The 24,229-nt window shown below is 41.0% G+C and overlaps 1 protein-coding gene across 3 annotated transcripts in view; it reads left to right on the forward strand.

Moving 5' to 3' along the window:
* IL18RAP (interleukin 18 receptor accessory protein) overlaps window positions 1-9,212 on the forward strand; it is a 39,925-nt gene extending 30,713 nt beyond the window's left edge. Inside the window, exons 9-12 of one of the 3 annotated variants that reach the window (XM_082747146.1) lie at window positions 1,982-2,133; window positions 3,261-3,398; window positions 6,242-6,415; window positions 7,210-9,212. In XM_082747146.1, the coding sequence (XP_082603272.1) occupies window positions 1,982-2,133; window positions 3,261-3,398; window positions 6,242-6,415; window positions 7,210-7,574 (829 nt within the window). In that variant the 3' untranslated portion in view covers window positions 7,575-9,212. The remainder of the gene's footprint in view (window positions 1-1,981; window positions 2,134-3,260; window positions 3,399-6,241; window positions 6,416-7,209) is intronic. The other 2 variants (XM_082747148.1, XM_082747147.1) reach the window with 2 other exon arrangements.
* Window positions 9,213-24,229: the final 15,017 nt, after the last annotated feature.

Below are 24,229 nucleotides of genomic sequence, written 5' to 3' on the forward strand. Positions count from 1 at the left end.
ACCTGAGCTGAAGGCAGAGGCTTAACCCCCTGAACTACCCAGGAACCCCCAGGTTCATTTTAAACAGAAGTTTATGATAAGCCATAAAATATCTAAGTTTTGTGAATATTTGTAAACCTCAGTTTGTAGCAACAGTTTGATGCAGCTTTACACATCAGGCTGACAAGCAGACAGGCATACCCACCCAGGCTGCCTGAATAGAAGTAACACGTCCAGCCAATGGGAAAGAATGCTGCCCTCCCCTTACCCCAATTCCCCAGCGCCTTCCATTTAGAGTAGTGGTGGGTTCAGGCATCCAAATCTTCAGTTATTAACAGTCTGGGATGTATCTGGAGGAAAACGCACAATAATGGGTCTGACCAAAAAGATGTGAAGCGAGGAACAGTTGAAGCAATCCAAATGGAAAAGAGGATTAAGAGATGGGCTATCTGTCTTGTAGTCCTTACGTTTTATGGAAACTAGACTTAGTTTGTTGCTCTCTGGAGCACAGAACCCCGATTAGTGGACAGAATTTACTGGGAAGACAGTTTGGCTTAATAGAAAGGAGAACTCTAGCTATTCAGAGCTATCCAGCACCTCATGAAGCTGAACTCTGGTCCCTGGAAGGATTCAGTGTTTGGATCTAATCAGTCAGGACTGTCACTAAAAAGAGTCTCTTGTTTTTCCAAAATCTGTTCCCAAGTAATAGTCTACTCATTAAGCACTTCCTTCTGATTCTTAAAACATTTCAATGAACAAATGTAATATTTTGAAAAGTACACATTACTACAAAAAGTAAAGAACAAATTTTGATAACAATAACAGAATTTAGCAAGAACTTCTAAGACAAGAGAAGTTACAAAAGCACTCAGGTTCGAATATCTGTTTTTCACCTATTGGCAATGTGACCTTTGACCCCTGCAAGACTCCATTCCACCACCTGTAATCTATGGACACTTATGTCCACTTTCCAAGATCCTGGTAGGGAGCTGATATAGTAGAGGTGACATGCTCGCCTGACCAGTAAGAAGCATTCAGTGAATATGAGTTGGTATTGCAGGGTCCAAGCAACACAGCCTAAAAACCCCATCTATTTAAACAGTATCCCTTCATGTAAAGACAGACTATAGATTGGCAACTTTAGAGAACTCAGACTGTGAATAAATACTGAGACTTACAACTTCCTGGATGGGGCAGAATGGCATTAGGCCCAGGACTCAGGCTGCCACTTGCAAGCAGAGTGACCTTAAACTGTCATCTACCTACTGTTAGTGTTGGTGACCAAGTCAGGTGCCCAAGTTGTGGGTGTTCATACTCTTACCTCATGGGGGCTCCTGTGAGGTGAGGCATGAAGGAGACTCAATAGTCCACATTCAGTGTTCAAAAGAGTGAGCACAGATACATGATAAACCCCTGGTGGAAGTGAAGGAATAGTCAGTTTTATTCTTAAAGTATTTTTACTGTCTGTTTTCTTTCTCTAAAAATTTTTATTTATTTATTTATTTAATATTTTATTTGTTTGTTTGTTTGTTTATTTATTTATTTATTTGACAGAAAGGCAGAGAGAGATCACAAGTAGGCAGAAAGGCAGGGGGAAGCCGGATCCCTGGTCAGCAGAGAGCCCAACGCAGGGCTCCATCCCAGGACCCTGAGATCATGACCTGAGCCTAAGGCAGAGGCTTAACCCACTGAGCCGCCAAGCACCCCTTTACTGTCTGTTTTCAAGGGAAATGCTTAGAGTAATAAAGGTCAGATGAGGCCTGCCAAAAATTAAATCCTGGTATAAATGCATAAAATGATGCCTAGCAAATTCAATAAGCACAAAATGATACCCCGTGATCAGATGGTCAGTCTTATGTTCTTTGGGCATCTCCCTTTACTCTTTGATCCCCTAGCTCTTCTGAAAGCCAAACTGTTTGGCAGCTAATATAAATGCCAAATATTGCAAAAGGTGGTCAGTTTGTGCTACTGAATGAGTAGGGTGTTCATCGTTCTTTCCTAGTGTAAAATCTACCAAAAAGGATAAAGTCATTGCCCGCGTTATCCACTTCAAAGAAGTTACCCAGAGGGAGCTTCGCAGGAAGCTTATTTGCTTTGCCCAGAACTCCATCGGGAACACTACCCAGTCCCTCCAACTGAAAGAAAAGCAAGCAGGTAAGCCTGGAAGGTTGCCACACCATGCACACAACTGCTTTTATCTGAGAGGAGAGGAATTTTCCTAAAGAATTGTAATGATGATGACAGCAATTATACTTGCCAGTCGCCACTCTGCACTTCACTTGTATGAAGTGATACTTTGTACCATTTGATACTTTGACCAAGGACACATCACTAGTAAGTTTCAAATCAGTGATCCGGAACTGGTCGTCTTAACCAATACCCTATGTATGAGAGCTCTGTTAAAAAAACAAACAAACAAACAAACAAAAAAACCTGTCATTCATTCATTCACTTACTCATTTATTCAGTCTACAAATACCTAATAGGTACCTTGCAAGGACCTAGCCCCCTGTTAGGGTTTTCTTTTCCTGCCTTCTCAATTCAGAGAACATGATGATCGGGTATTGGAGTCACCCTGCTTATTGCTCCGGGTGGCACGTGTAACATCACAGATCACTCCAGCCTTGTAAATGTGGAGTGGAAATTCCTGGTAGAAAATAGTTTTGAAATTTCTTTAAGAAGACACTCAATGATAAGCTTGATATCATTCATTCAATTAATAAATTAATTAATACATGAATAAATGTAAGTTTTGAATGCTACTGAGGCTTACAGGAGACATAATTTGTGCTTGGCCATAGTGGATGCTCCGTAATGGGGCTCAAGCTAGGAGAGGGGTGTGGAAGGTCTGATGTGTTAGGTATGGTGGAGGGTATGAAATGTAACCAAGCCATGCATAGCTCCTCGCCTCAGGAAGTTTAGACTTTACTGGTGATGACAGTGCATGAAAATAATTTATAATATGCAATGACAGGATGTAAATGGGTTGTGGGGAAGTTTATAGGAGAAAAGTAACTAAAAGTGGCCATGATCAGTTTCCCTGGCCACCCCAATCAGGAATGGCCCGTTCCTGTGAATTGTCTCCGATTCATTGCAAGACGGTGCCCTTGAGATGTAATTGTACATGTTTCCAGCTTCAAGAGGATGCTTCCAAGAGAAGTGGTTTTGATAAAATTATAGCATCAGAAAAGGTGCTGGGTGGGCATAGCATTGGTTAGAATGTGGTCTTGTCCCAGGAAAGCTGTCTCTGCATTTGCTCATGGCTGCCATGTTTCCCCCAGTGGTGTTCCTATACATCCTGCTTGGCACCGTCATGTCCCTGGCAGGCATGCTGACGGCAGCTGCTCTGCTCTACATGTACTGGATTGAAATAGTCCTGCTGTACCGAACCTACCAGAGCAAGGATGAGACCCTCGGGGGTAAGGTGACCCCCAACTTGCTTCTAAATTTTCCTCTCTGAACTTAGAGGGAGAAACTCAAGAAATGGATGTTCCCTGGTAGAGAAGGTCCTGTCACTCAGCCTTTGAGACCTTCTTCTACGTCTGGTGGCTTCAGACCTGGGAGAGCTGGGAGCAGGTGGAGGCACAACTTCTTCTCAGTCCATTTACCAGGAATCTTGCTGACCAGCGATGCTATTGTAGATAGAGCATGTTGGGCTCGAAAATAATCTTTCTGCTCACCAACCTAATGCAATATGACATATGACCCAACATCCCCATGCCTTAGTTTCCTCTCCTGTACAATGGGATTGTAGTCACCATTTTGTAGTGAATGCTCTGAGCACTCACTGAGTTAAGACATAATAATCATTTAGAAGAGCATCTAACACATAGTAAACATTCACTAGAAGCCAGCTGTTATTGTCTCTTGAGTACTGAGCACATGCCAGTCAGGTGTATTGGTGGTTTGAGCTGTCACAGTGATTCTGCAAGCCTGGCACAGGGACATGAAGTCATGGGCCCAAAACTGAACTGCAGGCATGGTGCTAGAATTGGAGATTTGGACCCAGGCGATTTGGTTTAGAGCCCCCATTAACTATTACCTTGATTAGCCTCATATATAAAATGAGGGGCTTTGAAGATGGTGGCAATGTTCAAGAAGTATGAAAGTCTATAAAATCCAAGTACTATTACAATGAATGCACACTTCCCCAGGAGAAGGGATCATAGTACTTATTAGAATAGAAGAGCTTGCTTGAGTGTTTTTCTAGCCCCAGAGGTCCCTAAGATCAGAAGATTTGCAGTTTTAGTGAATGATTCTCTTGCTTGGAAAGGGCAGGATGCCTTCTGCTGGATTCCCAGGCTAATTACTTCCCATGTCAGCGCTTGCCCCACACTGAGATGCAGTGAGGAGCTGTCAGATCTATAGGAAAAGGACAAGTGATGGGATGCATCAATTGTTCCTTTCTTTGGACCAATTATTCATTCAAGAAATCCTTAAGCCAAGAGTGTTTTTTGAGAATTATTTCTTTATGAGATTGACGCGCTACCTACAGCACTAACGAGGCACCTGAAAATTATTTCTTTAAATTGGTTCTTTAGCTTTTATGAGTTGAGCAAGTTATTTAACCAATGTCTTAGTCATTGACTAATCCCTGTGTGTGAAAGGCTGCAATAAGAACGCCCTGGTGGACGGTTTTCAAGGTTGCATGATATCAGGTATATAAAGTGCTTGGTGTCCAGCTCACAGTAGGCTCGAAGGATAAATATCCTTTTCCCCTGCTTTCCAGATGGGAAATCATATTTACACTTACACTTTTTTTTTTTTTTACTAAAATGATATTTATCTTAAGATTCTAGAGCTTGTACAAAAGAGCCAATCAATCACTAACCTTTTAAATTTGTCCTTTCTCATTTCACTTTGCACAGACAGTAACCTATTGAGGAGGCAGAACCCGGTTTTAAGGCACGGTTATTCATTGCCCTTCTGTGGCCAATCTAGTTTTACAGCAAAATGGCTGTTTCCTTAGAAGTTAATGCTGGATACCCCAAATTTTAGAGACACATAGATGGGCGAAGTTGCAAAGGACCTATGCAAAGTCCAATACTCCCATTCGTTAACTTCATTTCCAAAGAAATTTAATGTTTCCAGATTACAGAAAAATCCAAGCCTGCTGGAGTTTCACAGGGATATGGAAGGAACAGAGGTGAATAGGGCGTGTCACACATTTAAATGACACAGCCCTTCCCTGCTGGCCATGCCCCATCCATATCCGCCCCCCCCCAACTGCCTGGCAGTGAGGAACTTTGCAGATGAGCCTCCTGGGCCTCCATTCTTCAGCATTCTTCAGCATCCCCCTTTCTTGTGTCCTGGACTTCGCCCCGCCTTCTTTCTCTACTGCTGGCATTTCCATCCACTAGGGGTTCTCCTTATGTCCTGTTCAGCAATAGCATCAGCCCCCAGTAGCATCAGCCCCCCACCCCCTCACCCCGGGCTATCATTTGCTACTATAACATTTCTATTTGCCAGTCATTGTGCAAAGGACTAGAATATGACGCAATTATGTCCAGATGCCGATGCCCAAGAGTGAACTTTAGAGATTTTCTCCCTCTCTTGGTTGGTTAGTTACATAGCACATCCCAGTACTCAACGTGCATTTGTCATAATCTGCCCAACAGAGGCACATGAGACTTTACAGATACCCTGAAACGAGTTTTGTAAATATGATTTCCCATCTGGAAAGCAGGGGAAAAGGATATTTATCCTTCGAGCCTACTGTGAGCTGGACACCAAGCACTTTATATATCATGCAACCTTGAAAACCATCCACCAGGGCGTTCTTATTGCAGCCTTTCACACACAGGGATTCTAAAATAGGTGCTTGTGCTGTTGGCTCTGTCCTCTGCAAAGTGCTGGGTCTTGGCAGTGCTTTGCTCGCTGGATGTTACCACGCTTTGACAGAACAGTCTTTGATGTGTAACTCCTGAGACAGCAACAGTGCAGTGCAAAGAAAACTCAGAGGAACCTCCGAGTATGTGTGATTTAATCAATAAGCCACAGTTGTTTGATCTGACCTCAGTGAAAAGGCGGGAGTGCGTCATAAATTAGAATTCAAATCTGGTCGGATAATCGACACCACTCAGCAGTGTGATTCTGAAACGGACACAGCTGATGCTTTTTATTGTGACATCAATTCAGTAAGGAACGCGAAACTTAACTTTTGCCCATATAAAGTAGGATACAAAGCCCATGTAGAGATACCACAATAGTGAGGCATAGGTAAATGGTTGACTTTTTTTTTTAAATTGTTTTTCTTCCTCAGATAAAAAGGTATTTGATGCTTTTGTATCTTATGCAAAATGGAGCTCTTTTGGGAGTGAGGTCACTTCCTCTCTGAGCGAGGAATACCTGGCTCTGAATCTGTTCCCTGAAGTTCTGGAAAACAAATATGGATACAATTTGTGTTTGCTCGAAAGAGATGTGGCCCCAGGAGGAGGTAGGTCCTGTGTGCCAAGAGAAGATCTAGAACAAAATGGACAGTTGAAAACAAGTGCTCTGTGGGCTTTCCTGTCATTCCTTCTGTTGGGATATACCTCTTCTGGAAAGTTCCATGAGCTTAGAATAGGTTGGGCCACAGCGCAGGAGAACATGTATTGCAGAGACGTGTTCTGTTGCCCCACCCCCAAAATAAATAAATAAATCCATCTTTGGAAAAAATGACTGGGAAACGAGTTTTGTAAATATGATTTCCCATCTGGAAAGCAGGGGAAAAGGCCTAGGGAGGCCTTCCTGAACAGATAGAGTTCCTGCCTCCTCTGTAGGATGTCATCTCTGTTATCCTAAATAAGTGGTCCCCCTGCTTTGTAAGACTACTGGCCACAACCCTCAGCACTGGGTAAGACACTGGCCACTCATTAGATGTGCAGATCTCACTCCGTACCTCCCTTCTTCTTCCCCAGGCATCCCACCAGGGAGCCTGGGTCATCCCATGCCCCCCTGTTATCCCAGCCTGCCTTGTGCCAACAAGCTCTGCTCCTAGAGGAATTGAGTGTTTGAGGACATGGAACACAAAGAGAGGCATGTAAATCTGAGTCACTTGAGACCAGAATGTATCTTCAACTGTCAGCAGAGCTAATACTGAAAAGGGGGCATAGAAAACCATGCTTGCTTTTCTCCTTCCCCAAGAGTGCCTTTGGAAGGAACCCTCTGGGTAGATCTGGGAGATTCAGAGATTCGGGGTTATGGAGACTCCAGGTTTAGCGATAACAGTTTCTTGAACTCTATTTCTAGTGTATGCAGAAGACATTGTGAACGTGATTAAGAAAAGTAGAAGAGGAATATTTATCTTGAGCCCCAGCTATGTCAGTGGACCCAGTGTCTTTGAACTACAAGCCGCAGTGAATCTGGCCTTGGATGATCAAACACTGAAACTAATTTTAATTAAGTTCTGTTCTTTCCAAGAGCCAGAGTCTCTACCTCATCTTGTGAAAAGAGCTCTCCGCGTTTTGCCCACAGTCACTTGGAGAAACTTAAAATCAGTCCCTCCCAATTCCAGGTTCTGGACTCAGATACGCTACCATATGCCAGTGAAAAACTCGGAAGGATTCAGGTGGAACCATCTTAGAAGTATCCCTGAATTTTTTCACTGGAAATGACTCAGTGAAACAGAAACCACTGGGAGGAGCTCCCAGCCTAGGAAATGGTGAAGCAGACCTTGAGCCATCTCCTCCCGGTCTCTGGTGAGTAGAGATGTGGATGGACAGAACACTCATGGACAGAACACACAGCACGGATCAGCTCATAGAAGATGGGAAGTGTTTTGTGACTCTGTGCAAGCCTGGCAGGCCTGGGAATAACCCTGAAGCTCTGGATAGTGCCTCCGATAGGCTCTGGACAGAGGGCGAGTACATTCTCCAGATGCTTGCACACATTCAGCACACAATGCCCCTCAGACTTTCCAAGCGGTCTGAGCTGAATTGGCAGATATAGTCACTTTTGCTTTGTGTTTATCGGCTACCAGGCCTGCTACACACATTTATATCTATTTGGAATCAAATAAATATTATTTTACTCGAAGTGACTGATTTAAACTTTGCCTAAAGCTTTTCTGTTAAAAAGAAAAAAAGAAAAAAAGTTCTTACTCCACATTCACCTACTGACTCTGGAGCAAAGAAAGTAAGTGGGAAAGGCAGAAACCGGGGGGGGGGGGGACAGGTGCAGATGGGGCCACCATCAGTTACTACTCTGTCCTTGAGGGAAGCTCACCCTCTGAGCAGAGGAAATAGAGGAAGGAGCACTTCCTGTGATGGGCAAGGGGTGTAGTCTTATGCTGGACACAAGGCCAGGGGAGCAGCTGCTCCTTGTCCCGCTGGCCATTGGGCAGGGCATGAAGAACACCACCTTACTCCGGTCCACTGGAAATAGAGACCAAGCAGGTCATCATGACTGGGCCAATGAGGAGACAAGGAACAGCTTAGCACGTAAAAGGTAGAAAGGCAATGACAAGAGTTAGCAGCCAAGGTACAAGTCTGGGAAGTGTATACTTTGTTTAAAAGACAACAAGGATGGAGCTTGGATAGAGCTTTGGTCTGAGCCGCTTGCCATTGAGGCTACATTCCTTGCATGTGTTTCCTGACCTACTGATCTCAGCTGAGTCCTGAGTAACAGGGCAATATGCCAGTAGTTTTCCTGACAGCCAAGGCAGATCTCATTCTCGTAAATTCATTTTCCTTAGGAGAGTTCAAACTATAGTCACAACAGTGTTCTGCTCCCAGAGGACTATAAAATCTTCACCCTCTGCCATCCCTGTCTGAATGGAATGATTCGTCTGAGCAATGAAGACAAGCAACTTCTGGGCTCATTCAAATGTAATGTGTCACATTCCCTGGTCCGAACGCCAGCCAAGTTCAGAATGGTGAAAAGGCATCATTGTCTGGCTACTGCTTGGAGCCTGTATGAAATGCTCTTGAGTGGTTTTTCCACAGAGGCTCCCACATCAGAAAAACCACTGCGGCTTTGGCATCAAGCGACATCCTTGTTGGGAATTTCAGTGATGAAGTTAAAGATGAGTTAAAAGGTATAAATTATTCCTGGAGGAAGTTTCTTGTGGGAAGGCTCATTGTAGGGTCTCAGTGGGGAAAGTATCCACACTGTCATTGTGCCCTTGTGCTATGGTGATGGCCAGCATCCCTGCTTTCCCTGCCAGCTGCTCACTGAGCTCTAAGACTCAGAAACCTCTTTGGGCCAGTTGACCCAGGTTTATTTTATTTGAAAATAAATTTTGCTAAAACTTATCAATCCAGTGGCACACAGTTTTTTCTTAGCGTAACAGAAGCTCACACTGAGCCTCAGGTATGTACATACTCAGAAAAGACCAAGGGAGGGACTACCTAAGCCAACATTTTACAGAATATACTCTTTCTATGTTGGTGGAGACATTGAAAATGACAAATCAACCTTAGGGACAAAGGTTGATTTACACTTCTTACATGCAAATCAACCAAAATAAAGTAGGCAACTGAGACAAATATTCTATGTATAGGAGATGAATGGTAATTAAACAGTTGAACTCAGTAGAATACAATGAGAAAAGAGCATAACTTCCCCACTTCATTTTCTAGATAAGGTGACATATGTTCAGTTCCTAGTTTATACCTGTTGTCCCTCTATAATAACCTCACTCTGAAAAGGTGCCCTAGTTTAGATGATGGTCATTTTGCCTCTAATATACACTGAAGCGTACTCCTTACTAACCCTGGATGTTACCTCGGGCAAATCTCACAGCCATCCTGGCATCTTCTGGGGTTTAATACCTACATTTTCTATCTCTGTTATTTCCAGATTGCAGTTCTAGGTAAGATGGAGTAAGTACACACCACCCTATCTCTCCCATTCATAGCAGCTATAAAATATGGATCACATGCTTAGAAAGTCAGTTTCAGGATTTTTGAGAGGTAAATCAAGGCAGAATGATTGGAGAGGACTAGAATTCAAAGTTTCATGATTTTATTTTCCTCTGATATCCCTTGGCTTGGACTCAACGCAGTCTGAAACCCAGAAGTGGATGTTGGTAACGACAGAGGGTTCCAGAAGTAGCCCCCTCATTTCACTGTGAAGATTGGGAAAGGAGTTTCCTAACACTCTTGTATTTTTTTCCTTTCTATGTTCTTTTACTTCCTGGCCCCTATGCAATTCTACAAAAGCAGAGGTAAGAGGACCTTCATTTCTGTGGAAGGGGAATTGTCCCCTTTGTTGCAAGAAGCTGTGGTCCCCAGAGAGTGTGGCAAACATCTTTTGATTTTTCTTTTTGGTCTCTCTGTCCTCTTACCATTTAGGTGTGGAGATAGAAGCAGTTGAAGAAGTGCACTATAGGGTATATAAACACCAACACTCTAGCCAGAGAACTGCAAAAAAAGAGGTTAAGAGGCCTCTAGAATCAGAAAGTGCCTTGAGGATTGAAGACAGAAAGGAACCCGGAAAAACAAAACATGAGGTTGCTTGCAAACACCTGGGCTCAGCCTTAAGCATGTACATATGTGCAGATCTGGCCCAAAATAGAATACTATAATATTGAGAATTCTACAGAACAGGCCACTTCCAGAGTTCCAGACTGACTGCTGAAAAGTGTATATGTATAGTAAGTCTGAGTAGAACTGAAAGACAGTGAAATAGAACTGATATTGAAACCACAAGACTGGTTAGAAATTGGGGTGTGAATCCACTAGGTCAAATACTTGCTAAACAAAAATAACATTCTACATAGGATTTCAACAAGACCCAAATCTGCATAACAAAATACTTAAAATGTTCAGGATATAATCCACTGAAAGCAAAGAATTATATCTTCTAATTATATCTTCTAAGTTTTCCAACATAGGTAGATACAATATATAGGTTAATACAACATAAAGGAGGAGGGTATGAGGGTATGGGAACTTATATGGTGGTAAGGCATCTACATATCACTTGAAGTGGTAAAATACTGATTCTAAGTAGAAAGTGAAACACAAATATGTTATAACATAAGTATGTTATATATAATGCCTTGGGCAATTGCTAAAACAAAGGAAAAAAAACAAGCTTGAATGAAAATAGAATAATGAAGTTATTTAAATAACCCAAAAGAGGGAAGGAAAAGAAAGGGATTAAAAAAACCGAGAAAGCAAACAGAAATCAAGTAATAAAATGGTAGGGGCGCCTAAGTGGCTCAATCAGTTAAGTGACTGCCTTCAGCTCAGGTCATGATCCCAGGGTCCTGGAATCGAGGCTCATATCAGGCTCTCTGCTCAGGAGGGAAGTCTGCTTCTCGCTCTCTCCCTGGTCATGTTCTCTCTCATTCACTCTCCCTCTTTCAAATAGATAAAGTCTTCTTTAAAAATTTGAGAGATAAAAGTAACAAAATGGTAGACATAAATCTAAACATATCAATGATTATATTAAATGCAAAATGTATAAACATAGCTAGTAAAAGGCCAACATTATTAGAACACATTCTTTAAAAAATGACCCAACTGTATTCCCTCTACAATAAACATCTTAGATATAATGATATAGGTAGGCTGAAAGTAAAAGTTAGATATAAATATATTATATAATCATTAACTAAAGGAAAGTTGGAGTGCCTATATTAATATCAGCTTAAGTAGACTTCAGAGCAAAGAAAATTACTGGATAAAGACAATATCATATGAGGATTAAAAGGATAAATTTCCTAAAGAGATATAACAATCTTAATAACGTAAACATGTATGTACCTAACAACAGAGATTCAAGCTAAAATAAAGTAAAAACTGACAACTAAAAGAAGAAATACATAAATCCTCACTTGCACTAGGACACTTTAATAGTCTCCTCTCAGGTATTGATAAAACTAGTAAACAGAACTTAGGCAAGAACAAAGTACTGACCAATTACCATTTCATTAGTAATTTCTAAATCTAGTTGACAATTATAGCAGAACACCTGACAACAGCACAATACATATTATTTTGATATATACATAGGACATTTTCCATGATAGGCCATATCTTAAGTCATAAAGCAAAAATTACCAAAAATTTAAAAATTACATAAAATATGTTCTCTATAATAAATTTAAATTAGAAATTAATAAGAAAGTGATAGGAAAAAAAAACTCAAAACACTTGGAAATTAAACAACATATTTCTAAATAATTCCTAGCTGCAACAGGATGTCTCAAGGGCAATTAAATGTATTTTGAATTGAAGGAAAATGTAACATATCAAAATTTGCAGGATTCGGCCAAAGTTGTGCTTAGCAGAAAATTTAAAGTATTAAGATCTTATATTAGAAAAGGAAAATAGGGGGAGGAGCAAGATGGCAAAGGAATAGGAAACCAAATATCCTTGGGTCCCAGGAGCTTAGCTAGATAGTTATCAAACCATTCTGAACACCTACAAACTCAACAGGAGACTGAAGAGAAGAAGAGCAGCAATTCTAGGAACAGAAAAGCAACCACTTTCTGGAAGGCAGGACATGCGGAGAAGTAATTCTGAGGCCATGGGAAGATAAACCACAGGGGGAGGAGCTGGTTTCTGACAAGTGGTAGCACAGTGGGGCACAAAATTGGAACATTTAGAAATCTGCTCCATTGAGGGACCTCCCTCCAGAGGCTAAGCCAAGTGTGGGGAGGTGAAGCCCTTACGGGGACAGTGTGGTCTCAGGACCTGCAGGGTCACAGAATGGGAGGTACCTGAGTGTGGCAGAGCCCCCAGGCATTGGAGTGGGGAAGCCGGTGGCAGAGACTGAGCCAAGCAGTGAGCTGTCAACTTTGGGTTACTTTAAACTGTCATCCAAGGCACAGTCTGGCCACTGCTCTTCAAGCAGGGACCCCACAAGTAGCAGATCTGAGGAGACTCACCTTCCTCCTCCTCTTGGAGGAGCAGCATGTTAGGAATCTACTGGGTTTGGAGACTCCAAATGGGACTGTGTGCCAGAGATAGAAATGCTCAGTTACAGGCCAGGTGAGATCAGCATGCAGCCAGAGACCAAGGAGACGGGAGCAACTGACTGCTTTTTTTATGAGAATGCACTGAGGAGTGGGGCCCTGAGCTCCACCGGGCTGGAGATTAGGAAGCCACCATTTTCATTCCCATCCTCCAAAGCCCTATGGAAAGCATTCAGGGAACAAAAGCTATGAGCATGAAACCAAGCAGATTACTTAGTATGGCCCCTGGAAAGGGCGGTACAATTCTGCCTCTGGCAAAGACATTTGAGAATCACTGCAAACAGGCCCTTCCCGGAGAAGATCAGCAAGAACATACAGCCAAGACCAAGTTCACCTATCAGTGAGAACCAGGAAACTCCAGAGTTAGGGGAAAGCCCCACATAAAAATCCCTACGATTGATTCTTTAGTCTTTCAAAGTTAAAGTTTTTTAAATTTTATTTTTTTCTTACTCTATTTTTTAAAATTTTTCCTCTTTCTTAATTTAAGCTTTTTAAAACTATTTTATCAATACCTTTTTAAAAAATCTTCTTAAATTTTCATTGTGTATAGTCATATTCTATCCTTTAATCATGTTTAATCTTATTTTTTTTGTATACATAAAGGTTTTTCTTTCTTTAAAATTTTGGGATACAGTTTAATCTAACAGATCAAAATGTACCCTAAATCTAGCACATATCTTTCTTCTGCTTTCCAGCCTAGTCACATTTTTTTGTTCTCTTTCTTTTTCCTTTTTCAACCAACTTCTTAACAATTCCTTTTTAAAAATCTCTTTTAATTTTCATCTTTACAGTCATATTCCATCCCTTCATTAGTTTTACCCTTATTTTTGTATATATCAGTTTTTCTTTCTTTAAAATTTTGTGAGGCATTTTCTTCTAACAGACCAAAATATACCCAAAATCAATATGTGTGGCTCTGTTCTATCCACCAGTCTAATATATACATTTTTTTCTTTTTTTTCCCTCCTTTCTTCTCCCACTGATTTCTTCTCTCTTCTGATTTAGTTAGTGTATATTTTTCTGGGGTCTTTGCTAACCTCATAATATTTATTCTCCCATTCATCAATTCTTATCTAATAAAATGACAGGGCAAAAAAACTCACTTCAAAAAAAAAAAAAAAAGAACAAGAGGCAGTACCGATGGCTAGGGACCTTAATCAATACGGACATTAGTAAGATGTCAAAACTAGAGTTCAGAATGACAATTATCAAGGTGCTAGCTGGGCTCAAAAAAAGCATGGAAGATACGAGAGAAACCCTTTCTGTGGAAATAAAATTCCTTTCTGAAGAATTAAAAGAACTAAAATCTAGCCAAGTTGAAATCAAAAAAGCTATTAATGAGGTGCAATAAGAAATGGAGGCTCTTACTGCTAGGATAAATGAGGTAGAAGAAAGAATTAATGATATAGAAAAACAAATGATGGAAAATAAAGAAGCTGAGAAAAAGAAAGATAAACAACTCTTAGACCACAAGGGGAGAATTCAAGAGATAAGTGATATCATAAGATGAAACAATATTAGAATAACTGGGATCCCAGAAGAGGAAGAAGGGGGAGGGCAAAATGTAGATTTGAGCTAATTATAGCATAGAATTTCCCTAATTTGGCAAAGGGAACAAGCATCAAAATCCAGGAGGCACAGGGATCCCCTCTCAAAATCAATAAAAATATGTCAACACCTCATCATCTAATAGTAAAACTTACAAGTCTCAGTGACAAAGAGAAAATTCTAAAAGCAGCCGGGACGAAGTTCGTAACACACAATGGTAGAAATATTAGATTGGCAGCAGACCTATCTGCAGAGGCCTGGCAGGCCAGAAAGGACTGGCATGATATATTCAGAGGACTAAAGGAGAAAAATATGCAGCCAAGAATACTATATCCAGCTAGGCTGTCATTGAAAAGAGAAGGAGAGATAAAAAGCTTCCAGGACAAACAAAAACTAAAACAATTTGCATACACCAAACCAGCCCTATAGGAAATATTGAAAGGAGCAAAGAGAGAGCCTAAAAGTAACAGACCAGAAATGAACAGAGACAATATACAGTAACAGTCTCCTTATAGATGATTCAGTGGCACTAAATTCATATCTTTCAATAGTTACTCTAAATGTAAATGGACTAGACATCCCAATCAGAAGACACAGGATAAAATTTTTAAAACTATCCATTTTATCAGAATGGATTAAAAAAAAAAAACCATCGATATGCTGTCTGCAAGAAACTCATTTCAGATCCAAAGACCCCTCCAGATTTAAAGTGAGGATGTGGAAAACAATTTACCATGCTAATGGACATCAAAAGAAACCTGGGGTGGCAATCCTTATATCAGATAAATTAGGTTTTAAGCCAAAGACTATAATAAGAGATGAGGAAGGACACTATACCATACTTAAAGTGTCTGTGTAACAAGAATATCTAACAATTTTAAATATCTATGCCCCTAATATTGGAGCAGCTAATTATATAAACCAATTAATAATAAAATCAAAGAAATGCATCAACAATAATACAATAATAGTAGGGACTTTAACACCCCCTCACTGAAATGGACAGATCATCTAAGCAAAAGATCAACAAAGAAATAAAGACCTTAAGTGACCCACTGGACCAGATGGACATAGCAGATATATTCAGAACATTCCATCTCCAAGCAACAGAATACACATTCTTGTCTAGTGCAATGGAACATTCTCCAGATTAGATCACAAATAATCCTAAAATTTAAATGGAACTAGAAAAAACCCCAAATAGCCAGAGGAATGTTGAAAAAGAAAACCAAAGTTGGCATCATCACAATTCCAGACTTCAAGCTCTATTACAAACCTGTAATCATCAAGACAGTATGGTACTAGCACAAAAACAGATACATAGATCAATGGAACAGAATAGAGAGCCCAGAAATGGACCCTCAACTCTATGGTCAACTAATCTTCGACAAAGCAGGAAAGAATGTCCAATGGAAAAAGTCTCTTCAACAAATGGTGTTGGGAAAATGGGACAGCCACATGAAAAGAATGAAACTGAACCATTTCCTATATCACACACAAAAATAGACTTTAAATGGATGAAATACCTCAATGTGAGAAAGGAATCCATCAAAATCCTTAAGGAGAACACGGGCAGCCACCTCTTCAACCTCAGCCACAGCAACTTCTTCCTAGAAACATCACCAAAGGCAAGGGAAGCAAGGGCAAAAATGAACTATTGGGACTTCATCAAGATCAAACGCTTTGGCACAGCAAAGAAAAAGTCAACAAAACTGAAAGACAACTGACAGAATGGGAGAAGATATTTGGAAATGACATATCAGCTAAAGGGCTACTATCCAAAATCTATAAAGAATTTACCAAACTCAACACCCAAAGAAGAAAGAATCCAATCAAGATATGGGCAGAAGACATGAACAGATATTTCTGCAAAGAAGACTTCCAGATGGCCAATAGACACATGAAAATGTGCTCCACATCACTCAGCACCAGGGAAATACAAATCAAAACCAGAGTGAGATACCACCTCACAGGAGTCAGAATGGCTAAAATTAATAAGTCAGGATATGACAGATGTTGGTGAGGATCTAGAGAAAGGGGAACCCTCCTACACTTTTGGTGAGAATGCAAGCTGATGCAGCCATTCTGGAAAACAGTATGGAAGTTCCTCAGAAAGTTGAAAATAGAGCTACTCTACAACCCAGCAATTGCACTACTGGGTATTTACCCTAAAGATACAAATGTAGTGATCTGAAGGGACACTGCATCCAAATGTTTATAGAAGCAATGCCTGCTATAAACATTATACAGAATATAATACTATATAATGATATACAGTATGGATACCCAAACTACGGAAAGAACCTAGATATCCATCAAGAGATGAATGAATAAAGAAGACAATATATATATATATATATATATATATCTCGCCCTCAGCACACAAGGACGACAAGACGCCCCAGTTCGGATGCATCTTCTCTCTCTTTATTTCCGCAAGTCTACACACTTATATATGCTTACATGACCAATCAGTGAGCAGGGTACAGGAGGGAACGAATCAGGCTGTGCACCTAAACGAACAACTTCGCTAGCAACCAATGCTGTTTACTTCCTCTTTGGGCATTCTGCTTAGTCTCATGAGGCAAGCCTAACCTGGCAACTAGCCAGGTGCCATCTTTTAATGGTGGAGGCCGCCCTGGCCAGGGGCCTGCCTTCGACATCTCCCCCTTTTTTCTTTTATGGAGGGATCGTGCCTGTCTTAGGTTGTCAGTGGCGGGGAATATCCTTACCCGTCATCAGACGGCAGATATCAATGATCTGCGTCCTGTCTTAGGTTTGTATATTTCCCCCACCAATCTTACCCATCGTTGACTACCGATCCAGCATACTTAGCCACACTTGGGGGGGATGTTCCAGCCTCGATGGCTAACAAGGCCTGCACCATGGCTTGCTGTTGCCTATGTTGCTGTCGCCTCCAAATTTGCAGTTTCCTTACTAGCAGAATCAAGCCCACTATGAGGACTGTCATCAGACTAATTACGCTAGCCCATTGTTTCGTAAAGGTTAACACATCTTGCAATGTTTTGATTATCTCTGAGAGGGTTGCAAGCTCAACTCTGGTGTTATCTATCCTTGTTATTCCTAGTACCATGTGCTGAGTATAGTTTTGGAATTCTGCGAACTAATTCACCCACAAGTATTGGGAGAGCTGTCGGGAGACATTCTGTAAGTCACTCATATTAGTATAGGCTATGGGAGTTACACAAATTGCAAGGAAGGGTACTATACATCCCAGTCCCAATAGGGCCCCCCATATGTCCACTTGTTCTTGAACCAAATCCACTCTCTGGTTGACTATCAGGATTCCTGCTTGCAGATGTGCATTGATCTGAGTCTGTTTGAAGGGCAGCTGCTGTTCCTTCTGCAAGGTGTTCACAGCTTCTGCAGTGGGTATAGTTGCAGCAAGCGAGACTGCTGCTGCCGTGGAAGCTGCTGTAGATATAGCCAATGCTGTCACAATGGCGGCTGTGATACCAAAATCTCTCTTCTTTCTGGATAGCACCACCGGTAACTTGTCCTCTGGAATGGAAACTGGGATAGGAACATGGGTAGGGATACGCATAATCACAGCCAGCTTGAAGGCCGTGACATTCCAGCACTGGGAAAGATAGCAATTCTTAGTGCAATTCAATGTATCATACAGCTCGCTAGCATTTGTTATGAGGAAAAGGAACGGTGGCGAGACCCATATGGTAGTGGGCTGATAAGTAATATTATTGGGACAAGACACATTAACTGTTGTCTCAAAGGTACTAGAGTCATTTTCTTTATAAGAACAGTTGAGGAATTTGCCACCATTTAACATGGACACTGCTGAGATATCAGTACATGCTCCTAGCAAGTTACAAACTTGCCATGCATCAAAGGGAGAAAAGGGAATATGAGAGAAGAGCTAGTCACTGGTAAAGGATATAGCCATGCTTTAACCACTGCTCACAGCTCTCTGGCTTGAGTCTGCCGCAGGAGGGGTAGCGTCCCAGAGTTATCATCAGCATCTTCAGCATCATGACTGGTGTTTGGAGGCAAGGCTGCACGCACCAGCCGCTCTGGGATCCAAATTGGAGCCTCCTTTTCCTGTGGAAAAACACATACAGACCCCCTACTCCATACTAACACTGGATCTGGTCCATTCCACTTTCCTGTGAGGATGTCCCTCCAAAGTACTAAAGGCTTAAGGGAAGCAGCAGCATCACTTGCATGTCTGTCTGCAGCTGATTTACCCGTTTTGTCCAACGTTAAAAAATTCAAAATAAAGAGAATGGTGTTGAGCTTATCTTTAGGGGACCTGAAGGTGTCCCCTATTCCTCCTTTTTGTTTATAAAGCGCACTTTTTATTGTAAGATGCGCGTGCTCCACAACACCCTGTCCTTGTGGGTTATAGGGTATTCCATGTATCAAGTGAATGTCAAGTTGTTGTAGGAAGGCTTTAAAGGGTTGTGAGGTGTAGGCTGGACCATTATCTGTCTTTAATTGACGTGGCTTTCCCCATGCCGCGAAAGCCTGTAGGCAATGGGCGATAACATCTCTGGATTTTTCCCTCGTATGCACTGAGGCAAAAATTATTCCAGAGCAGGTACCTACAGAGCAGGTATCTTAACTTTCCAAATTCTGAAACATGTGTGACATCCATATGCCATATATGATTAGGTAACAAACCCTTAGGATTAACCCCCAAGGACGGTGCAGGTAGTAAGATCACGCAATTTCTGCAGGAGACTACTATGTCCCGTGCCTGTGCTTTTGTTATGTTAAATTTGAGGCATTCACATGGAACAACTTGTGATAATGTCTCGCCTGTTGCACCAGGTCCTCAATGGCAAAGGCAAATTCTCCTCTGGTTAAGGAGTCTGCTAACCGATTACCTTTTGTCAGGGGGCCTGGTAAGGTTGTATGAGCTCATATGTGGCCAATATAAAATGGAGCCTTCCTGTCCCAAACTAATGTTTGGATTTCTTGTAATGCCTTAGAGATAGTAGACCTGGCATTAATAGAACCCACATTTTCAATGATAGAGACAGCTTGCACCACATATCTACTATCTGATAAAAGGTTGAAGGGTTCTTGATGAAACATTTGAAATGCTTTTATCACTGTGAGCAGCTGGTTTCTTGGGGAGAGGAGCTTTGAAATAGGAAGGTCCAACTCTCTTCTTTGGTAACTATAGCTCCTACAGGTGTCCTGGCTTCTAGCAGTAATAGCAAACTCTAGGAGTACCCCTATGTTTCTATTGTTGAGCTCCCTGTAATCCTTGTAAACGTTGAGTGATAGCTGCAGCCATAACCTGCCCTTGAATAACACTGTCGTTGATATCCCTGCAAACTTTAAAATATGTACTCACGTCTTTGCTTTTCCAAGGTCTGATGGCTTCTTTACACCATTATTAGCCTGCTCATAAGCCAGCTGTTTTATCAATGGCATGGCTGTCTCTACCTCCCAAATATTCGACCAGCTGTTTGCATCAGCCTCACTACAAAATCAGCATATGCTTCATTTGGTCCTTGTATTACCTTAGACAGCTGACCCTGTAAATTCCCACTGCCTTGAATTGTCTTCCGTGCTTTAGTGGCCGCCGTGGCTATTTGCAGATACGCCGCAGGGTTGTATTGTATTTGGGCCTGCTTTCCCATGTACGGTCCTATTCCCATTAACATTTCTAGGTCCCACTGAGGATTTCCAGCCACTGCATTACGGCGGGCAGTGTCCTGTGAGTATTCGTGCAGGCTGTTTTCCATACTAGATATTGCCCTCCTGACAAGGTTGCACGGGCTAGGTTACCCCAGTCTTCAGGGACTAAGTTCATTCCCACTATGGTCTCCAACAAAGATACCGTAAAGACTGCCTGAGGGCCATACTGCATGACTGCTTCCTTTAATTGCTTAACTAGTTTAAAATCAAGAGGCTGATGATACTGCTGGTTGTTTTGGTCCTCTAAAACCGGAAAGGCAGAGGCCAGGTCATGATCTCTCCAGCTCGAAACCCTGCCACTACCACATGTGGTGCAGCAGCTACAAGCTCCTTAGCACGCCATAGGATTATACGGCGGAGGGGCACTAGGCGTCTCTGGAGTCAACAGTTTCAACTGTTCAAACTTAGAGTGCATTTTACGGTCTAACTCCTCCCCTGACATTTCTTCTTCCTCTTCACTAGAACTACCACCCTCTGAGGCACGAGAAGACCGCTCCTCTTTCACTTCCTCCAATGCCTCTGCTCCCTCTTGTAGAGCTGATTCACATTTGGGTTTAGGCCCCACCAGGCATCCCCGGACTAAGGTCCATATTGCCAGGGTCCCGGGTGGCAAAGACATTTTATTGTCCTGTTTCTTCAAATCCTCCCCTAAGTGGTCCCATTGAGGAATATTTAGCAAGCCTTCATCTAGGAACCATGGAGCCGCCTTTTCCACTGTATTCAAAAAGGCCCGAGCAGTTTTTGCTTTTAGTGGAGTTCCATTGGCTTTCAGCAGGTCTTCTAAAGACCCTTCCAACCGCACTTTAGATACTTCAGATCCCATTATGAACACACAGACAACAGATGCGGACGTTAAAGACTCACCGCTAAATTCCGGGGCTGCCCCACTTCTTATTGCGGACTCGCTAAATCCCGGCTCTAAGGCCACGCCGCTTCTTATTGTGGACTTGTACAAGATTCCCACCACTTTGATCGTGGTCCCTTCCCCGCTTACCTGCGGTTTCGATAAGAAAATCCCAGCTCTATGGCCGCCCCGCTTCTTGTTGCGGTCTTGTACAAGTTTCCCACCACCTTTGTTGTGGTTTTACCCCGCTTACCTGCGGACTTCTCCCTTGCAAGGTTTTTCTATTTTTACTCCCCGCTTTACCGCGGAATTCCCACTTTTGAACGTGGCCTTTACTCCCCGCTTTACTGCGGAATTCCCACTTTTTTTTTTTTAAGATTTTATTTATTTATTTGACAGTAGATGGAGAGGCAGGCAGAGAGAGAGAGAGAGAGAGAGAGAAGCAGGCTCCCTGCTAAGCAGAGAGCCCGATGAATTCCCACTTTTGAACATGGCTAATGTCCCCGCTTACCTGCGGACCTTTACTCCCCGCTTTCCTGCGGATTACCTTGCAAGATTCCTTTATTTAGTTCCCAGGTGCTGGCGCCATTTATCGCCCTCGGCCCGCAAGGATGACATGAAGCCCCCGTTCGGATGCATCTTCTCTCTCTTTATTTCCGCAAGTCTACACACTTATATACGCTTACATGACCAATCAGTGAGCAGGGTACAGAAGGCAGCGAATCAGACTGTGCACCTAAATGAACAACTTCGCTAGCAACCAATGCTGTTTACTTCCTCTTTGGGCGTTCTGCTTAGTCTCACGAGGCAATCCTAACCTGGCAACTAGCCAGGCGCCATCTTTTAATAGCGGAGGCCGCCCTGGCCAGGGGCCTGCCTCCCACATATATATATATGAATACATTGCAACCATCAAGAAAACCAAAATCTTGCCATTTGGAACAAAGTAGATGAAACTAGAGGGTATTATGCTAAGCAAAAGAACTCAATCAGAGAAAGACAATATCATATGATCTCTCTGATATGAGGAATTTGAAAGGAAGGGTGGGGGTAGTGAGGGAAAGGGAAGGAAAAAATGAAACAAGATGGGACCGGTGACAAAGACAAACCATAAGAGACTGTTAATCTTAGGAAACAAACAGGGTTGCTGGGGGTGGGGAGGGGAGGGATATAGTGGGTGGGTTATGGACACTGGGGAGGGTATGTGCTAATGTGAGTGCTGTGAATTCTGTAAGATTGATAATTCACAGACCTGTACCCCTGAAGCAAATAATACATTATATTTTTATAAAATAAAAAAATGAAAGGAATATATATCAAATTAATAATCTAAATTTCCACTTTGGCAAGAAGAGGAAGGAAATAATAAAGATAAGAGCACAAAATGATTATAATCATTATACTGAATATAGGAAAACAATTGAGAAAATTAAGAACACCAAAAGCCAGATCTTTGGAAAGATCAGTAAAACTGATAAAGCCTTAGCAACATTTATAAGAAAAAAGGAGGGAAGACAAAAATTACCAATATCAGGAATGAAATAAATGGTAACACAATAGACCCTAAACATCTTAAGGGGATAAGAAGAGAATACTATGGTTAACTATATGGACATGTATAGGGAACTGAAATAAATAAATTCTTTAAAAAAAACCCACAAGCTATCAAAATGTATCCAAGATGAAATAAAAAATTGAATTGCACATAACTGTTAAATAAATTAAGTTTGTAACTTAAAATTTCCAAAAGCAAACCAGATGTTTTCACTGCCTAATTCTCCCAAACAGTTAAAGATAAAAAAAACCCTCCTCCCATTTTTACAATTTCTTCCAGAAAATAGAAGCTGAGGGTACATTTCCAAAGTCATTTTATATGGTCAGAATCTTCTTAATAGTAAACCAAACCAAGCATTAGAAAATTATCAACTAAAATTCTTTATGAACTCTGACACAAAAATATTCAAGAAATATGAGCTGATTGAAACCAGAATTACATAACTACAATAATAAACCATAGCCAAGATTTCCAAGGTATATCTTAGATATGCAAAACTGGCTTAATATTCAAAAATCTTTCAATATAACCCTATATTAACAGTCTGAAGAAGAAAATCCACATAATCATATCAACCAATACCAAAAGAGCATCTGGCAAAATTTACCACCATTCATCATAAAAATTCTCAGCAAACTTTCTCACTATAGTTAAAAACAAACAAACAACTAGAGTTAAAACCATCCTTGATCATGACGCACTGTTTGCTTTCTCCAAAAAACTGAAAAAAAGCAAGGATGTTTGTCCTCACCACCTATTCAAGCTTGTACTGAAAGTCCTCACCAGAGCAATAATGCAAGAAAAAGAAATAAAATTCATGCATTTTTGAAAGAAATATATAAAATAGTCCTTATTCATGACTCATAATTTTCTGTGTAGAAAGAAAGCTGAAAAAAAAAAAAAAAACAAAATCCTGGGACTAATAGGTGAGTTTATTAAGAAGATCCCAAGATACAAGATTAACATGCAAAAATAAAATATATTTCTATCTCTAGAAATAAACAATTCAAAACCAAAAATTAAAAAGCAGTATTAGTTACAATATTTCCCTCCAAGAAAGGATTACTTAGGGACAAATCAAGGGAACATGCAGAAAATTATAAAATACTTTTGAAATAAATCAAATAATAATTAAGTGAATGGAGAGGCATAGCATGTTCATTGACATAAAAAGTCAACATATTCTCAAATCAGCAATTCTCCTCAAATTGATTTAGAAATTTAACACAATTTCAATCAATATCCGAGAAAGATTTTTTATAGATACAAGCAAACTGATTACAAAATTATATGGAAGGGTAAATTATTTAGAAAAACTAAATCAAATTGAAAAAAAAGCTGGAGGAATTAGACCACACCAGTTTTATGAATCGATATAAAGTTACAGCAGTGAATACAGTGTGATATTGGCAAAGTGACAGATCAATGGAACAGAGTCAAAAGTGCAAAAATACACCCACATAATATGGCCTATTCATTATTGATAATGTTTCATAGGTAATTCGGTGATGAAGTACAGAGTTTTAAACAAATGGTGTTGGTAATTGGACATACATATGCCATAAGATGAACTTTATACCCTATGCAAACATTAAATCAAAACAGACCATCTATCTAAATGTAAAACCTAAACCTCTAGAATGTTTAGAAGAAAACGTGACCTGAGATTAGGTGAAGAGTTCTTAGATCTGACACCAAAAGATGGTCT

Source organism: Mustela nivalis (assembly GCF_964662115.1).
Source record: "Mustela nivalis genome assembly, chromosome: 8".
NCBI lineage: Eukaryota > Metazoa > Chordata > Mammalia > Carnivora > Mustelidae > Mustela > Mustela nivalis.